Source organism: Macaca nemestrina, chromosome 2 (genome assembly GCF_043159975.1).
Source record: "Macaca nemestrina isolate mMacNem1 chromosome 2, mMacNem.hap1, whole genome shotgun sequence".
NCBI lineage: Eukaryota > Metazoa > Chordata > Mammalia > Primates > Cercopithecidae > Macaca > Macaca nemestrina.
This window is the reverse complement of record NC_092126.1, coordinates 147,882,040-147,899,938: the sequence shown is the minus strand read 5'-3', so window position 1 is coordinate 147,899,938 and position 17,899 is coordinate 147,882,040. Positions and strand designations below refer to the sequence as shown.

General features: G+C 47.4%; 1 protein-coding gene and 1 long non-coding RNA gene across 6 annotated transcripts in view; one reads left to right on the top strand and one right to left on the bottom strand.

Annotated features, from left to right (window-relative positions):
• The window catches only part of LOC105477657 (SLIT-ROBO Rho GTPase activating protein 3), a 268,022-nt gene that overhangs the window by 134,640 nt on the left and 115,483 nt on the right, over positions 1-17,899 (top strand). For all 5 annotated transcript variants that reach the window (XM_011734249.2, XM_011734248.2, XM_011734247.2 and 2 more), the window contains exon 3: positions 12,389-12,551. In XM_011734249.2, coding sequence (XP_011732551.1) covers positions 12,389-12,551 — 163 coding nt within the window. The remainder of the gene's footprint in view (positions 1-12,388; positions 12,552-17,899) is intronic.
• On the bottom strand, positions 12,545-16,415 carry LOC139362004 (uncharacterized). The gene is made up of 3 exons (XR_011620216.1): positions 16,033-16,415; positions 15,247-15,460; positions 12,545-14,386 (listed from the first exon to the last, which is right to left on the bottom strand). It is a non-coding gene; the product is annotated as an uncharacterized lncRNA (long non-coding RNA).

Sequence of the window (17,899 nt, the reverse complement as noted above, 5' to 3'; positions counted from 1 at the left end):
ACAGCTATTACTATTAATGCAACTGGTATCAAGCTAGTAATGGCTTTCCAGGGTCATACTTTCCAGACCTGCTGTTCTCTCAGCACCGTCTTTCCTGATTGTTTGGTGCCTGTGCTGTGCAGGTCGTTTAATCTTCCAAGCACCCCGCACATCCACATCACTGTGGACCAAGTGCTGTACTGGATGTCTGATAGGCATCATCTCATTGCACCTTCATGGGAAATGTGGTCTGCGAGGAAGGGGCTATCTTTATCTTTCCAGGTGAAGATGCTGAGTTTTCCAGAAATTAAGTAATTTGCCTAGAGGGACATAGCTAGCACAGGTAAGTGGCAGAGCTAGGATTCCAATCTTTGTTTACCTGACTCCAAAATGCAAAACTGCATTTAGCTGCTGACTTTGTTCCTTCACCTTTCTGGGCTGGCTTTGAGCTTCCTGAGAATCACCCATCCATGTTGATCACATCCTCCTTGGATGAGCATCAGGGGTTTGCTATTATCCTCCTGGTCAACTCCTACACAGAGGCCAGCTCAGGGCTTGCCTCCTTGGTGAAGCCCCTGCTGTTGGTTGATCCCAAGTCTACAATCAGCTGCTCCTCTCACCTCCCATGTGAGTTGTGTGGGGCTTGCATCAGATTATCAAGGAGTGATCCAGTTCCTATATCTGGTTCACTCACTTCAGTCTGCCAGCTGCCTGAAGGCAAGGGACCATTTCTAGCCTCCCTCTCTCTGATATATAATTGATGCTTTATCAAAGTTTTTTCAGTGAATGGCCAAATTAACCAAGACACTACCAAATGCTTTCTTTAAATATATTTAACAAATAGACTTATTTTGTGTGGCTGCAGAAGGAGAGAAGTGATGTCCAAGGATAGCATTTTCAGAGAAGCAAACTTCAACTCAACATTAAGGACGTTCCAGTAGCCACAGCCGTCCACCAGTGAAAGGGTTGCCTGGGGAGGTAGTGAGTCCCCAGTGCACAGAGGTATACACACAAAGGCCAGGTATTTTAAGGGCATCATTTCTGTAATATGGATGATCAAAATGAAAGGGGATTCTTGATAACACAGGAACCATAAATATTGAATTATCTTTTCAATTCTCTTTCAAGGTTTCTGGTAGCCTGGAGGAGAAAGACTCAGTTTGGTACTAGTGTGTTATTAATGCCCCCCAATCTCCTTTTTAACAAATAGAGAACAGACCTCAAGATTGAAAATACTGTTTGGTTTTCATTGAATTTACTCTTTTGGTTACCTTCTATTTATAACAAATGATCCTTTTTTTTAAAAGCTGAAACTAGGGAAGTTCTTTGTAAATAAATTTAAGTTAAAAAAAAAAAGACATCAACAGGGAGATATTAAGTGTGGTGGTATGCAGGAATGGCAAAAATCCTGAGGCCAGCATCAAATCACTCTAAGTTCCATTCCAGTTCCTCCTGCGAAGTGAGCATCTTTCATCTTTACCTTCTTTATCCTCCATCATCTTTTTTTTTCCAACCAGGGGAAGGGATTTTAAGATAGGAGGCTCAGCCTGAAGAGTGGATTTTGCAATGGCTGAAGCTCCTTTATCTCCTTCCAATTTTTCCATCTGGCTCTTTCCCAGGTCCCACACCAAATTCCCTGGAATCCTCAGAGACTCTGATGAGCAACTACCAAAGAATTAACTAGGATGTGATTTCTTTATGCATGCATATGCTTTGATATACATATATACAGTTCTATCTATAGATAGAATTTACATATATAAATTTCTATATACATTTAATTTTATACTAAAAATGAAAAATAGATATATAAAATTATATATCTTTATATATTTCACTTTAGTGAAAATTAGATTTTCACTAAAAGTAATATGTACGGGTTTAGTTTTGACGCTATTCTATTAGGCAAATAGGATAATAATAACCTTCGAAGATTATATAGGACCTTACACTTTGCAAATTCCTTACCCAGCCCTTAGCTGCTTAAATCCTCCCAAGAACCCTGGTGAGAGTTGAAGGAGTCAAGGAAGGTGTTGTCGTCCCCAACTGATAGGCAAGGGACCCGAAGGCAAGGCAGGGTGAGCCCTAACTTCAGACCCACAGCTGACAGGTGAAAGAACTGACCAGGTTTTGCATTTTGGAGTCAGGTAAACCCAGATTGGAATGCTAGCTCTGCCACTTACCTGTGCTAGCCGTGTCCTTCTGGGAAAATGACTTAATTTCTCAAAAACTCAGTGTCTTCACCTAGAAAGATAAAAATAGCCCCTTCATTGCAGACCACATTTCCCATGAAGTTGCAATGAGATGATGCCTATCAGACATCCAGTACAGCACTTGGTTCACGGTGATGTGGATGTGTGGGGCTTAGAAGATTAAACGACCTGCACAGCACAGGCACCAAACAATCAGGAAGCCATGGATCAGGGTCTTTTCCTCTGCCTAGTGCTGCACATGCCACATGGTGCACCCATTCTGCAGGCAGATAAACCAAGGCAAAGGGGCTTGCAAGGAAAGAGATGAGGTTGACCAGGCGTTGCCTAGCGAGGCAGAAATTTTTGCTCTGGTACCAAGAATCCATCCGGAAAGTCAAAGGAGAGCTCAGAGATGCTGCTGGACACTAGACACCAACGTGTACCCTCATGCTGCAGTGTGAGGAATGGGATCCCAGAGGAAGCAGTGAGTCCGTGAATCATTCTGCCTTGCGATGGAGGGGGAGTCACAGGGACATTTCACTGGGCCTTGAAGTTCACATAAGAGTCTGCAGAAGGAGAAAGTAGTAATGGAGGAGGAAAACCAATATTTTTAGAACACTTATCATAGGCTGTTTGTCCATGTACATCAGTCCTTAGATCTTCCCAACAACTTATTGAGGTGCTAGTGGTAATAATGGTAATGACAATAAAAATTACTATTATATGCGGGGTTTGACACTAAGAGAATTGCATGTGTTGTGCCAGTTAGTCCTCCAAGCACCACTATGAGGTAGTTGTCACTTCATTTCACAGATAGGAAAGAGAAGATTTAACTATAATAACTTTCCAAGTTCACTTTGTTGGTGAGGGACAGAATTGGCATTTGAACCCCAGCCTCTTGACTCGATAGCACCCCAACTGATAAGCAGAGCTTGCTTTGGCCAGGGGACTCAATGGATGGAATTGGAACCCTTCAGGATGACTCTGTCTCAGGGCTGCCAAATAGTGCCAGAGCCAGGCCCTGGACTGCGCTCTCTGGCTCCCAGCGTGGCAGCCTCACACTCCTCGGGGAACTCCTGGTGGATGGGAGATAATAAAGTAAATATTTATAAAGTAATTTATAAAGAAAAGGGTTACTTAATGGACTCACAATTTTGCATGGCTGGGGAGGCCTCAGGAAACTTACAATCATGATGGAAGGCACCTCTTCACTGGGCAGCAGGGGAGAGAAAGAGTGCCCAGTGAAGAGGGAACCCCCTTATAAAACCATCAGATCTTGTGAGAACTCATTCACTATCACAAGAACAGCATGGGGGAAACCGCCCCCATGATTCAATTATCTCCACCTGGTCCCACCAATGACACATGGAGATTATAATACAATTCAAGATGAGATTTGGGTGGGGACACAGCCAAACCATATCAGGGTGGAATTGTGTCCCCTCAAAATTCCTATGCTGGCGTCCTAAACTCCAGTACCTCAAAATGTGACTTTATTTGGAAACAGGGTCTTTATAGAGATATTCAGGTAAGAATGAGGTCATTGGGAAGGCCCCTAATCCAGCATGACTGGTGTGTATCTTTACAAAAAAAGGAACTTTGGGCACAGAGACCAACACACAGGGAGAATGCCTTGGAAAGGTGAAGGCAGAGATTGGGGTGCTGTGTCTACACCAAGGACACCAAAGATCTCCAGCAACCCACCAGGAGCCAGGAGAGAGGTCTGGGACAAATCCTCCCTCACAGCCCTTGCAAGGAACCAACCCTGCCGACACCTTGATCTCAGGCTTCCAGCCTCCAGGACTGTGAGACAACACATACCTGTTGTCTGAGCCACTCAATGTTTGGTCCTATGTGACAGCACCTAGAAATCTAGTACACAGCCCTGTCGTTCTAGACGCAGCAGTATGCACATCTTGTCGTTCAGGACCCTGGCTGTGCTACATGTTCAGTCTTGTCTGACCCTCATCCAGTCCCTCTCTGCCCTCTGGCCACACTCACCTTCTGTCAGTTCTAGATGATGCCCGTGCCCATGAGACCTTCACACTTATTTCTGGGAATGCTCTTCCTTATCGCTGTGCTGTGTTAAAACCTACCCATCCTTCTAGTCTGAGCTCAGGGGGCACTTTTCACCTACTCAACAAATATTTTCTGAGAGTGCCTGTGTGCTCAGGCTGGCCTGGGCACCAGAGAAGCACTGATGAGTAGGACGGACATAAGCTGGAGAGGGGACAAAGACCACAAGTAAGAAGGAAAAGAACATGACAAGCATCTGGTGTGGAGTGCTGTAATGACAATGACATAGGGTGACGTAGGGTGTGTGGGTGGCCAGGGAGGGCATCCAGGAGGAGAAATAGCTCAGCTCAGGTCTCACTGATGAGAAGGACCCCAGGGTCCCCTGCTGCTCCCTTCCCTCTGCCTTCCCCAGGGGAGGGCAGCCCCTGTTAAAGACTCTCCAGGCTCCATGCATTTCTCCTTCAGAGCCCTTCTTCCTGCTGCCATTTTCTGTTGATTTTTGTGATTATCTGATTGTTATCTGAGACCCCCCCCCACTAGACTGTAAGGTCCACGAAGTAGGAAGTGTGGCTCATTTTGCATACCATTGTATTGTGTGTTCATACACAATAGTGTGTGAACAGGCACACACTATTGACTGAATTAATGATCCATGCTACAAGCAAGTGCAATTAATCCCGAATCCTGCTTGGGGCAGCTTAGGTAGCAGGAGATTACATGCACCTTTCTGACCATAGAACTGATTGAGGTAGCATTTCTGGGAGGAAAGCCCAGTGTGAGGCCTGAGAAGGTCCTGGAAGGGGGCAGCAAGCCTGAGCAGCAGCTTGCCTTCCTCCCAGAGGGACCCTGGTCCCAGGGCAGTGGCTTTGGATTCATCTGGAACATGGGGCTCTGCAAGCTTGGAAATGGGTTTTGTTTGCTAAGCGGAATTTTCCGGCCCTCAGCCGAGAAGCTGGAGAAACTGGCTCACTGCTAATTTCATTTTCCCAACTCACTAGCTTGGCAAGGCCTGGCTCCCCTAGCTGCAGTCTCCTGGAACCTCATATCCAGATCCCCTAGCCAAAGAAAGAAAGCTGTGACTCACCAGAAATGTTCATTGCTATTTTCTGGCCATAAAAAAAGAAAATATATACATACATATGCAAAAGTTCTAACGTGATGTCTTAGTTCAGCAGCTTCTGCCTGCTGGGTCGACACTTGCATGAAAGATCGGAGAAGCAGAAGGGTCGCTCTGAGTGCCTTGGCCGAGAGCACTGGCCCTCATTCGTTCTGACGTCTTCCAAAAATGAGGCTGCAGAAGACAAAAGTGGCTGCTGGCACAGAGAGCTGGATCTCAGGTCAAAGGGGTTCCGCTTTCAAAAGGGGCAAACAACCCCAGGAACAGAGAAGGCAGAGGCTCAAGTTTTCTTCAGCCTTGTGTCTGGCTCTGCCGTCCGCGGCCTTCGTGCTTCCTCCCTCCTGCAGTCCCAGTATGAGCCAGATGGGGACAGGATGGAGTGCATGAGACCCTGCAGGCCCCCTCCAGCCTCACTCTGCACCCTCTTCCTCCTCTGCCTTGCCTCACACTCCACCCAGCCTGTTCTTTACTTAGTTCCTTAAATGCCCCAAGCTCTGCGCCCAAGGCGCCTTTGCCCATTCTGTTCCCTCTGCCTGGAGCCTTCTCCCGCCAGCCTACCTGCCCAGCCCCTTTCACTAGCATCCTCCAACTCTTCCTTTGGAGCCCAACTTAATGACCCCTTCCTTGGGGACACTTCAGTGACCCAAAAATCAGGCCAGCCCCCTTGTTACAGGCACTCGTGGCACAGGCTCCCGTCTGTTCCAGCACATTCTGCACTTCTAACTCTACCCACATTATTGGGCTAGTGGTGGGTGTCTGTCTTTTCACCAGACTCTCTGCTCCATGAAGGCAGGAACTGTGTCTGCTGGGCTCAAGATTGTGTCCCTGGGGTCTGATCTGTATGAAATATTCAACAAAAATGTATGGAATGCATGAACTGCTGAAGAATGACTGCAGAGCTCTCTTCTGGCATTTAAGCCCAGAGTGACTCCATGGTGTGAGTGGCCAGGCCACAGGGGATAGGTGGCCTGCCCAGAGTCCACAGCTAGCATGGCAGACACTGGTGAACACCCATGCCCATTTCCAGGTGGCTTTCTGTCCTCTACTGCTGTGCTGAGTCCCACCTGTGGGCCTTCTTTCTTCTTTCAGTCATGGTGAGACCCTGCCTGGTACCACTGTGGCCAAGGCCACAGATACCAGCTTTCTACAGAGCGACTTTTGACCCTGGTCCTGGAGAGTTCAGCCCAGTCTTTTAGACTACAAATGACCTGCCCCACAGGAGGGAACCAGGGCTAGGAGAAGGTGGGGGTGCAGAACCAGCAGTTCCCATGCTGGGATGGACCTAGAGAACGGGCCGCTGATCGGATGGCAGGCCTGGGACAGCATCTCAGAGAAGGCTGGGCTGCACATTGTCTCATCTTGCCCTCTTTCAGGGAAGCAGGAGGGGAGGCGCTGCCGCGGCTTGGCCCTGCCCCAGCCCTTCGGCCACAACCTTGCCAGGCTTCCCGGGGATTGACCTCTTCTGCCATGTGGCCACAGCATTTGTAAAGCCTTCCTTGTTGTTCTGTGGTTTTAAATAGCATCCAACTCCTTGCTGCTGGCTTCCATGTTTGTCTCTCCAGCCCCAATAGCTCCATCTGGAGGCCCCACGGCCTTTTAAACTCGTCCTGTTCAACTTGAAGTCATCGTCCTCCCTCCCCGCCCCACCCTTGACCTGCTCCTCTTCATCTCCACAGAGGCTCCTTCTGCTCCTCCAGGTGCCCAAACCAGAAACTGGGGAGTCATCCTGGACATCTTTTGCTCTCTCCCAACTTCCAGCTCCAACTCCATCCCATCAATCTCCCTGTCCAGTCAATTTCCTACCTAAGCCTTTCTTGAATCCCTCAGTTTCTCTCCCGGCCCCCAGCTCTGCACAGCAGCCAGAGTGAGAGTTTGAAAGTGCAGTTTTACCCTTTCACTCCCCTCCTCTAAACACTTCAAGGGCTGCCTGCTGACCTCAGGATGGAGCTCGAACTCTAATGAGAGTTACAGGCCCTTTGCCAAGTGGCCCCTGCCTCAGTCTCCATGTTCACCTGCTGTCCTCACTCTCCTACCCCAGAATACCATGCTTGGGCCCTCTCCCTACCTGCTTCTCCCTCTCCTGCTCCTCCCTGGGCCTTTGCTCATCGCAAATGGGCCTTTGAAGGCTCCTCCCTGTGAAACTCCAGTCCAATCTTTAGTTCTGTCTAGAAAGTGTTTCCTCCAGGAAGCCATGCATGCCCACCTCACCACCAGATCTGGGAAGGAGGCTCCCCTCTGTTCCGTAGCCTCCTTCCCATGACAGCATTGATGAGGCTGCCTCACCACTTTCTGTTCCTTGTGAATCTCCTTACTCAAGTGGAAGACTTGTGGGGCAGGATCTTGCAGCCTTGGTTGCTATTGCACTCGCAGCACCTAGTCCTGCCGAGCACAGACACACAAATGCAAGGAGGGAATGAGGGCTGGAAGGAATCTTCGCAGCAGCTGCTCACTTCAACTTGAGTCTTCAGCTGCTTTGGGTAACATCCTCCTCCTTGCCTTGGCTCATTGTGCCTCCTGCAATTCTGTCTTAAAACACCACACTGCCTCCTGGCTTGCAGCTTCTGATAAGGACAGCGCTGTCCTCTCTGCCCTTCCTCTCATCTCATCTTTCTGGCTAAATGACCTAGTTAATGGTCCCCAAACTGTCCCAGCAGTTCCCCATCAGTTCCAGATCACTTGTCTTTTTCCTTCCCTCTGAAACTCACCTTCTGGCTGTGGCTTCCATAATTTTGCACATTTAATTCCCTGGTGCTGTTCACTTCTTGCCTCCCAGGTTCAGCTAAGCCCCTGAAGTAATTTAGGTAACAGCTCAATTATCCCATCTCTCTTTTAATCTTTCCATTTGCATCACCACCTAGGAAGCAGTGAAAATGAGACAAGCAATGCATTTTCTGTCCAAACCTACTGCTCCCCTTGCAGTTCTTATCTCAGTTCATGTCATCAGCATCTACCCAGTCGCCTGAGATCTGAGCCTCTGAATCACCTTCTGCTCCTTCCTCCTCTCTCTGCTCTTTCCAGGAAGTTTCCAAGAGGATCTGCTCTCCTGTTGAGAAGTCTCTCAAGTCCATCCTTCTTTGGCCACAAGCCACACCCAGGCCTCACCATCTCTCTTTTGAACCAAGATTACCTCCTGCCTGGTCCTCTTACCAAAAGCCCCATATCCCTGCTCAATCATCAACCCACCTACCCATCCATCCCTTCATCCTTCAATCTGCCTTCCATGATCATGCCAAAACACATGTTGGTTATATCCTACCTCTGCTGAAATAACTTCCATGACTCCCCACCGCCCATAGCAGACATTCTTATTTATTTTAGAAACCGGGTCTTGCCTATTACTCAGGCTAGAGTGCAGTGGCATGATCATAGCTCACTGCAGCTTCCACCTCCCGGGCTCCAGTGATCCTCCCACCTCAGTCTCCCAAGTAACTAGGACTATGGGTGTGTGCCACTACGCCTGGCTAATTTTTAAATTTTTTGTAGAGATGGAGTCTTGCTCTGTTGCCCAGGCTGGTCTTGAACTCCTGGACTCAAGTGATCCTCCTGCCTCAGCCTCCCAAAGCCCTGGGACTCAGGCGTGAGCCACTGCACCCGGCCTAATGCAGGCATTCTTAACTCTGGCTGCACATTAGGATCTTCTAGAGAGTATAAAAATATGAGTACCACGCGCTACCCTCAGATATACTGATTTTGTCTTGGATGGGGCCTGGGTCTTGGTGTTTTTTTTAAAAACTCCCCATGTGATTCTAGCGTACAGGACAGGTTGAGAACTACGTGGTCTAAAAGATAAGGGGTCCCACCCCCTTAGTCTGGCAGTGTCCCACACAATTGGGCCTTTAATCTGTATCCCCAGCCTCATGTCCTACAGTCCTCCACTAACAAACTCAGAATTCCAGCTCTTCTGAGCTACTTCACTATATTTGTACCCACTGTTCCTTGTACCCACAATTCCACCCTCTCTCTGACTTCTGACCATTTGAAAAACTCCTACCCATCCTTCAAGACCCAGCACAAATGCAACCTTTTTTCATGGGTCTCTCTTCCATAGCATCTGCTACATGGCAGGCACGTTGCTGGGTGCTGGACATGATGACACAATGGAAATGATCTCTGCTCTCAAAGAGCTCACAGTAGGATAAGGGGGAGAGATGGAAACTCCTTAAGTAGAAGTTCTCTAACTTGAGTATGCATCCAAGTCACCTTGAGGGCTTGTTAAAACACAGATTCTGGGCCCAGCCCTAGGGCTTCTGAGTACGTGGTTTGGGGCTGCCCTGAAAACTTGTATTTTCAAGTTCCTAAGTGATGCTGTTGCTGCTGGTTCAGGGGCCGCACTGAGAACCACTGCCTTAGCGTGTGGTCAGGGGAGTGTTCTCTAGGGAGGTATTATCTAAGTTGAACCTCCAGTAATAGAAACAGGCTTTCATGAGAAGAGCAGGGACTGTGGTATTCCAGATAGAGGGAAAAGCGTGAAGACTCCAGTGGGAATAGAAGGGGCCATGTTCCTGGTACCCAGAATGCACTAGAGAAGAACGATGCCTTTTGCAGCTTCTCCAGCAGAACCCATGCTCTGCGTGTGTCTCTGTTATAGACCGGAACCACCTTCCTCTCTAATTCTATTTTTCTGATGCAGCCACTCAGCAGTGAGCCCCTCCAAGGCAGAGTGTGCATCACGGCCACCTTTGGGTGCCCAGAGCCCACCCTAGACCTGACACAGTAGATGTTGAGGGATTCTTAGTTGGTGTCTAATTGTAGTGTCCTGGCTTTTTCTGTAGGCTATAAGCTAAGGAGAAATCCGTTTGTTTCACAGCAGTGTTTTAAATGCTTCATCGTCCCCCCTTTTCCTTAGATAGTTCCCGTCCTTTATCTAAATCTAATTTTCTTCTCTCAAATTTCTGCTGCCTAGATAGATTTTTAGCACATTTGGTGAGAAAAAGAAAAATTCCTTGAATTCAAGGTAGCCCTCCCCCACCTACCTTCCCAAGCCCCAGGAGATAGGGAGAGATGGGTGGTGGGGGTTGGGTGGGGACAGCAGTTCAGAGATCCTTCTGCTTGGCTTTGGGAAGGTGGATGTGGTCATAATGGGAGTCAGCAGAATTGCTGTATTAGTCCATTTTCATGCTGCTGATAAAGACATACACAAGATTGGGAAGAAAAAGAAGTTTAATTGGACTCACAGTCCCACATGGCGGGGGAGGCCTCAGAATCATGGTAGGAGGTGAAAGGCACTTCTTATATGGTGGTGGCAAGAGAAAATGAGGAGGAAGCAAAAGCAGAAACCCCTGATAAACCCTTCAGATCTCATGAAACGTATTCACTATCATGAGAATAGCACGGGAAAGACTGGCCCCCAAGACCATTCCCACAACATGTGGGAATTCTGGGAGATACAGTTCAAGTTGAGATTTGGGTGGGGACACAACCAAACCATATCAATTGCCTTCCTCAAAAACGCTAATAGTGGGAGGCTGTGTTTTCTGAGAGCAGAACCTTGGCCAGCTCCAGGAGGTGGTCCACACTCAGGACAGGGGTGGGACAAGGCAGGCCTGGGTGGCCCTTGAGCTGCCACCTTAGGTGGTGGGAGGGTCTCTCCCCTCACATCCTGCCTTTCCAACATCTCTCTCCACACTGGAAAGGAGTCAGGGAGAGACTCCAGGTCAGAGGACAAGAGCTTTAGCACACGTGCCCTGCGTGGCAGGAAAAGGTTGTTGGTTTGGTTTTGCTTTTGAATTGCCCTTTCTCTTCCTTCCTGGAGAATGGTGTATCCACCCTTTCCTGAGGCTCACAGAGGGGTCTTTACAAATGCAGATGGTCCTCAACTTGACCATGGGTCGACTTCGAATTTTGAGAATTTACAGTGTTTGAAAGTGATACACATTCAGTATAAACCATATTTTAAGTACACATAAAACCATTCTGTTTTTCACTTCCAGGATAGCAGTCAACTAATTACATGAGATATTCAACACTTTATTAGAAAATAGGCTTTGTGTGCAACGATTTTGCCCATCCGCAGGCTAATGTGTTCTGAGCACGTGTAAGGTAGGGTAGGCTAAACTATGATGTTCCATAGTTTGAGCTTACTAAATGCATTTTCAACTTAGGATATCTTCAACTTGTGATGGGTTTATTGGGATGTAGCCCCAAAGTAAGTTGAGGAGCATCTGCAGAGCCAAGAGACAGATTTTCTCTGGTCTCATTAGCATCCTGAGCTTTGGGAAACAATAGTGTAAGAATCTGTGTTTCTCAGACTTGAGTGAGTATCCGAATCCTCTGGAGGGCTTGTTAAAGCCCAGATTGCAGGCCCACCCCCAGAGTGCATGACTCAACAGGTCTGGAGTGGGACTGGAGAGTCTGCATTTCTAACCAGTCCCCAGGTCATGCTTTTGCTGCTGGTCTGGGAGCACACTTTGAGAACCCCTGCTTTAGCATCACACGCAGCTAGAGAGTGCTAATAACCTATCAGTCACTGCAGGACGAAGAGTTTATTTGTCTTGTAGGTACTTGCATTTTCCTTAACTTTTCCTCCTGAATACAGAATCTGAACCCTCTTAGCCCCTTTCCCAACAGCTCCATGGAGGGGCAAAGGCATGTGTTTCCAAGAGCCCAAGAGACAGAAGCCAATCCCTAGGGAAGAACAAATAAGTTAAGAACCCAAGAAAATTACAGGGGTTGAGGGAGGCAGAATGGGGGAGTGGAAGTATCTACTTTTTGTTCTTTCTATTGCATAGTCCCAGAAATCATACAAGTATAATATTTAAAACACAATTGGTTTAGTATTTCTTAGCCCCAGGGGAAGTAGCTTCTTCCCAGAAGGTAGAGGTACCTGGAGCAAGCACCATATTCAGTGGGAGAGTAGAACCGCATAGGCATCAAAGACCTGAGTTCTGGCCACAGTGCTGGTCTGTGACCTTGGAGGATCCCTTCAGCTGTTGCAGCCTGTTTCCCCAGCTGTATAATGTGTAACAACAAGACTGACCTTGAAGGGGCACCATGGCAGTCAAAAGAGCTGAGGTGGGTGACAGCATAAACCACTGTTTGATTACAGTTCCAATGTAGCCAACCTGAGCTTTCTTGGTTTCCACAGGAAGGACCAGTACCTCCTCTCGCCTGTGAACTGTTGGTATCTGGTTCTGCATCAGACCCGGCGGGAGAGCCGAGACCATGCCACCCTCAATGACATCTTCATGAACAATGTAATCGTCCGCCTCTCCCAGATCAGTGAGGATGTCATCAGACTCTTCAAAAAGGTGGGCAAGTAGGCTGCCCCACATGTCCCAGGTCTTTGCCCCAAGTTGGCCCATGGTAACACTATACCAGCCAGGGTGGGATGTGGTTTGGAGACAAGGGAACAGGAGGGGCAGGTGCATTGAAGGATGCAAGTGGCTGAGGGCTGAGCCCGTTTGAACCCTGGATGTACCTTTTAAAGAGTGTGTTGTCTTAGCCACTTCAGCAATCATTGCCACAAAAATAGAAACCTTTGCATGGCTAGGTAAGTAGTACATGTTCACTGTAGAAAATTTTAAAAAATGGAGATGAGCACACACACAAAAATTAAAATAACCTGAAATGGCATTGTTTGGAGATAATCACTTTGATATCCTATGTGTACAAATGCAAACACATTTTCTGAGAGTGCTTAAATGTGTATATATTCTAGTGTACATATGCATTTTTTCCAAGTCAGATCATAATGCATATATGATTTTACTACCTGCTTATGTCACCTAACAAATTACATAACACTATATTACATTTTCTCACATCAATAAGTATATTTCTATAACATTTTGAATGGTTACATAGTGTTTCATTATATAGATGTACCCTAATTTATTTAATCTCTTATTGTTGAGCACTTAAGTTTATTTCTGTTATTTTACTCTTATAAATAACACTGCTGTGAGCTTCTTTGTCACATTCTCTGTTACTTTCTTAGGATCAGTTTCTGCAGTGGGAATTTTAGAGTTGAAAGTATGCTCATTTTAAGGCTTTTGACAGTGTACCTTATTGCCTTCAGAAAGGTTTTACCCATATAAACAACCAGAAGCTGAGTGTGGAAGGAGCACTGAGGTCTCTGTATCCCATGTTCCTTGCACAGTGCCTGGCATATACAAGGTGCTATGCAAATGTTTGTAGAACTAAACTCACTTTTGTGGATGTCAGTTTCCTTGTCTGTAAAATGGGCAAGTTATTTAGCCTCTGTGAAACTCATCCTCTTTGTCTGTCCTGCAGGGTTAAGGTCAGCTACTTCCCAGGAGGGTGAGGGTTAAACAAATGGTGTGCAGGGAGAGTGGCATTATTACAAAGTGGTTTGGGATGTGGCCTCTGGGTCCAGAATTCTTAAGTTCTTGGGTTCATAATCCTGGTTCCATCATTTATTCGCTGTGTATTTTTGGGTTTGTTACTTCAATGCTCTGTGCCTCAGTTTCCTCATTTGTGAAATGGGGATAGAGATGAATACCCATGGGCAGATGGAAGGATTAACAGGCTTGTTGTTCCTGTGTACAGCGTGGAGAGCATCACCTGGCACTTAGTAAATGCTCACGAAAGCTGACTATTATTATGCAGATTTAAGGGACTATTATCACCAAAAGAATCTAGCTCATCTCTTCTTGCCAGGTGCCAGTTTCAGGGGTTTGGTGACCTGAGATTGCTAGAAGCACAAAGAAGGGGACGAGTTGATTGAAAATATAATCATGTCTCCATGGTCTGCGTTTGGATTGTCCACTCTGAGGATTACTTCTATAGCAAAATTGTAATCGCAGGCTAATTTTCTCCTGCCACACAATATGCTTCTGGTCTCCTTCTGGGGTTGTGTTTATGAAATGTGGGCTAAGTTTCATATTTGCATAAGCAAACATAATTAGGAAGGTAAATACAGTGCAAAGAAAAAAAAAATTACACAGTGCTTTGCAAAGCCAAACTGAAGTGATCCAGACGTCTGCAAGTTTGGGGTGGTGGTTCCATTCCCAGCCCCCGCCGGCTGCTGCTGTCACATCTTTTTTCCTGGGTGGGAGTGACTCACAGAGAAAGGGTCATCCAGGCCTTTAGGAAATGAAGGGTCTTTTTCCTGAGCTGAGCCCTGGGACAAGTGAGATAAATCTTTTCAGTTCTCATTTAGGCTGACAGCAGCCTGACTTGTGATGGAGGTTAACAGGGTGGAAAATAATGAAAAAAAATGTCTACAGCTGAGCTCCTGGCTGCCTTGTTACCAGGCCTGTGCCTGTGGAACAAAGGAAATAACCCAGCCCACAGGGGTTTGGAGAGAGGCGCGGACAGAGCCTGGCTGTCTGACTTTGCACAGCACGGCCCCTTTGTGTTGCATCAGTTATACCTAATTTCGGAACAGTGGCCGGCACTCTTTACATAATAATAGTTCCCGCAGACCTCAAAGCAACTATGGAGGCTGCTCTCTGGTCAGACTGGGGATCCTCACGCACTCCATTTTACAGGTGAGGAAGTAAAGTGTTGGGAGGCTGCAAGGAGAACCCAGACTTGGTTGCTTTGGGCCCCTTGTCATTACCAGCAGGAGGCAGCGTGGCTGGGCTTTTGGAGTTTGTTTCAGAACCGCCTATCACTGCACCCTGGGCAAGTCTCTCTGAGTCTCAGTTTTCTCATCTCGGAAATGGAGATGGTAACAATGCCAACTTCACAGGGGGCCGCTTTAATACATAGAGGTGGGCCAAGTATCCCCCAGGCCTGGTATCTAGTAGGTGCTTATTAAATGGTAGCTTGCCAGTGATCCCTAAGAACAGAAACCACTCCCCATGTCTGAGCTGGGGTCCTAGGGCTCTACCAAGCCACATTCTGGCAGTGAGGCTGCAGGAGATGGGAGCGGCTACTAGGCCAGGTGTCTGTCCTGTGCCTATCTTCTGGCCTGGGCAGCTGCCCCGCCTGCCAGCCTCTTACTGATGCGGGAGGTGGTTTGACTTCATAACTTACCTTTTCATGATTCTCTATTTCCCCTTTAGAAGTGGAGTCTGTTCTTATGACTAGAGGCAGCACTTCAAATTCCAGAAGCCCATGCACGTGGCCCTTGCTTTAAGTGTGAGATGTGGATCAGCCATAGTAAAATTAAACTGAATGAGATCCAGGAGGCCATCTTTAGTGATCAGGACTCTTACGGTGGCAGACAGCAGAAATGCAGCTTACCCTGCTTTAAGAGAAAAAGGGATCTTACTAGTCATAAGCCTGGCTTCAGGCATGGGGGGCTTCAGGGGAACAAAGGATGTTACTAGAATTCTCTCTGCAACTCTGCTCCTGTTTTCTCTGTTTCCCTTTTTTTGAGGGGGGGGAGGCTCGGGGCTCTTTCATAGTCAGCCCCCCGCCATGTGATAACCAGAGGCCCCTGGCATCTCCAGGCTTACATCCTCTCTGCTTCAAGTCCCTTTTCACAGAATGGGATTTTTTGGTCTCTGATTGGTCCAGCACGGGTCACGTGAGCACACCCTGGGCTGCTTCTGTGGCTGCGGCGCTGCAAGGCTCTGCCTCACCAGGCCAGGAAGCATACCCGTCCCTGAAGCCAGATGCACTCTCAGTTCCACCTGACCCATGGGACTAAGAATGGGTGAGGGGTGGTTCCCCAAGAAAAGTAGGAGTGCCTTTACAAGAAGAGGGGAGAAATAAAACAGGAGATGGCCACTGGACTCTCTTTTCCAGCCCTTTTATCATCCTCTACAGCAGCTGTACGCCTCTGCTAGATGTCCCTCAATAAAGAATGCTCCTTACCTCTCACAATAGCTCATTCCATGTGGGGACATCCGTGATCAATAGAAAATTCTCCCAAATGCCGAAATGGAATCTTGTAGTGTTTTCACTAACGGGTCCTGATCATCCCTAGAGGGCCAAACAGATCAGACCCACATCGAAACCTGTCAGTTGCTTGAAGGCAGGAATCATGGCCATCCACCGGTCCTTCCTGCCTGTGGGCAGATGTCTCAGGTTCCTTCCATCATCCTCCTGGAATTTGGCTTTGTGTTCTGTCCCCATATCAGTCGCTCTCCCTGAGTCATGCTTCAGGTCTCCTCTGACTGACAGAAGTTACTATTCAGAACCAGTCAGAATACTCTAGGAAGGTCTGAGCAGCTCAGGGCAGAGCAGGGCTGTCCAGTCACTTTATTTCTCATAATAAGACCCGTGAAAGTGTTTGCCTCTTTAATGATTGTTTTACCACATGATTGACACAGTGAACTCTCGGTCAGCAAAAAGTCCCAGGTATTTTTGTACCAATTGTTTTTTAACCTAGCCTTTGACTTCTGCTTTTGTGTTTCTTCATATTTACCCTTCTAAAACTTCGTTTTGTTAAATTCTGGTCAAATGGGATCAGTGTCCTTATTTGGGTGATTTTTCAAGCAGCAGGAGGGTAACTGCCAAGAGGTCCTAATTCCTCCTCTGTGGGAAAAGACTGTTTTGTAACTTCTCCATGTCTTCCTCCTCGGTGTCACCTTCTGTGTGTCAATTCTTTGGCCTCCTGTTTGATTCTTCTCTGTCTTCTTTGTGAGAGGTGGAAAGTGGGGCAAAGGGTTGAGAATAAATTCACAGTGAAAGTGCCCCTGGAGTTGGGTGTTGGCATATGAATAAGAGCCTGCTGAATGGGGAAAGGAGGTTGGGAGTTCAGGGTCTGGAGAAAGGCAAGAGCCAGTGCATAGAGTTTATTGTGATGAAGGTCGAAGGAAAAAACTCAGAACAGAGGCTGAAAAATGGCAGTGCACAACTGAGTTTGGCTCTGACGTATAATCGTCTTGGCCCATACTATGTTAAGAAAGATTAAGCTGACATTTAAGCATTTAAAGATTTCTCCTAAAATCACGATTTTGTGTTTCTTTTGCAAAATCAGAAGCTCTAACTATACCAGCCCCACGTGGACTCACACTTGGCATCAGCTGGCGGTAGCTGAGTGGCCGCCAGCCCCGCAGCCTGGGCACGCTGTCTCTGCCACTCCACTGACCCTGCTACCGCATTTTACCTCACGTGGTTCTTTGATTTTGATTCTCTGGCCCTTTGTACATTTGAGTTTGTGACCCCACCTTTAAACATTACCTAACTGTGGTTCTTAAATTCCAGCGTGCATCAGGATCACCTGGAGGCTTTATTAAATGCAGACTGCTGGGCCTCAGTCCCACAGTTTCCGATTCAGTAGGTTTAAGGTGGGGCCTCAGAACCTGCATTTCTAGCATATTCCCAGGTGATACTGATGCTTCTGGTCTGGGGACCATACATAGAGAATGAGTCCTAGTCCAACCTCCTTGTTTCACAGATGAGGAAACTGAGGTTCGTGTTTGGCAAATGCAGAGTCTGGCTCCAAACTCGGGTTTTCACCTCCAGCTCCAGGACTAAAGCCACTACCCCATGTGCTGCACCAGGTGGGAGGGTCAGTCCGCATCCCACTTGCTCTCCTTCTCCCCACTAACCGTTTCTGAAACTGGGTATTGAAGCCCATTCCATTTCCAGTCTCATTCTGTTTTCTTCAGCTTCCTTAACAATAGCCATCCATTATTCTATGCTCTGATGCCTGCGGAATCTAATTACTTGCCCCAGCCGTGATGTGAATTTGATGGTTGGAAGCTGTGGTGTTAGAAGGAAGCACTAATGAGGA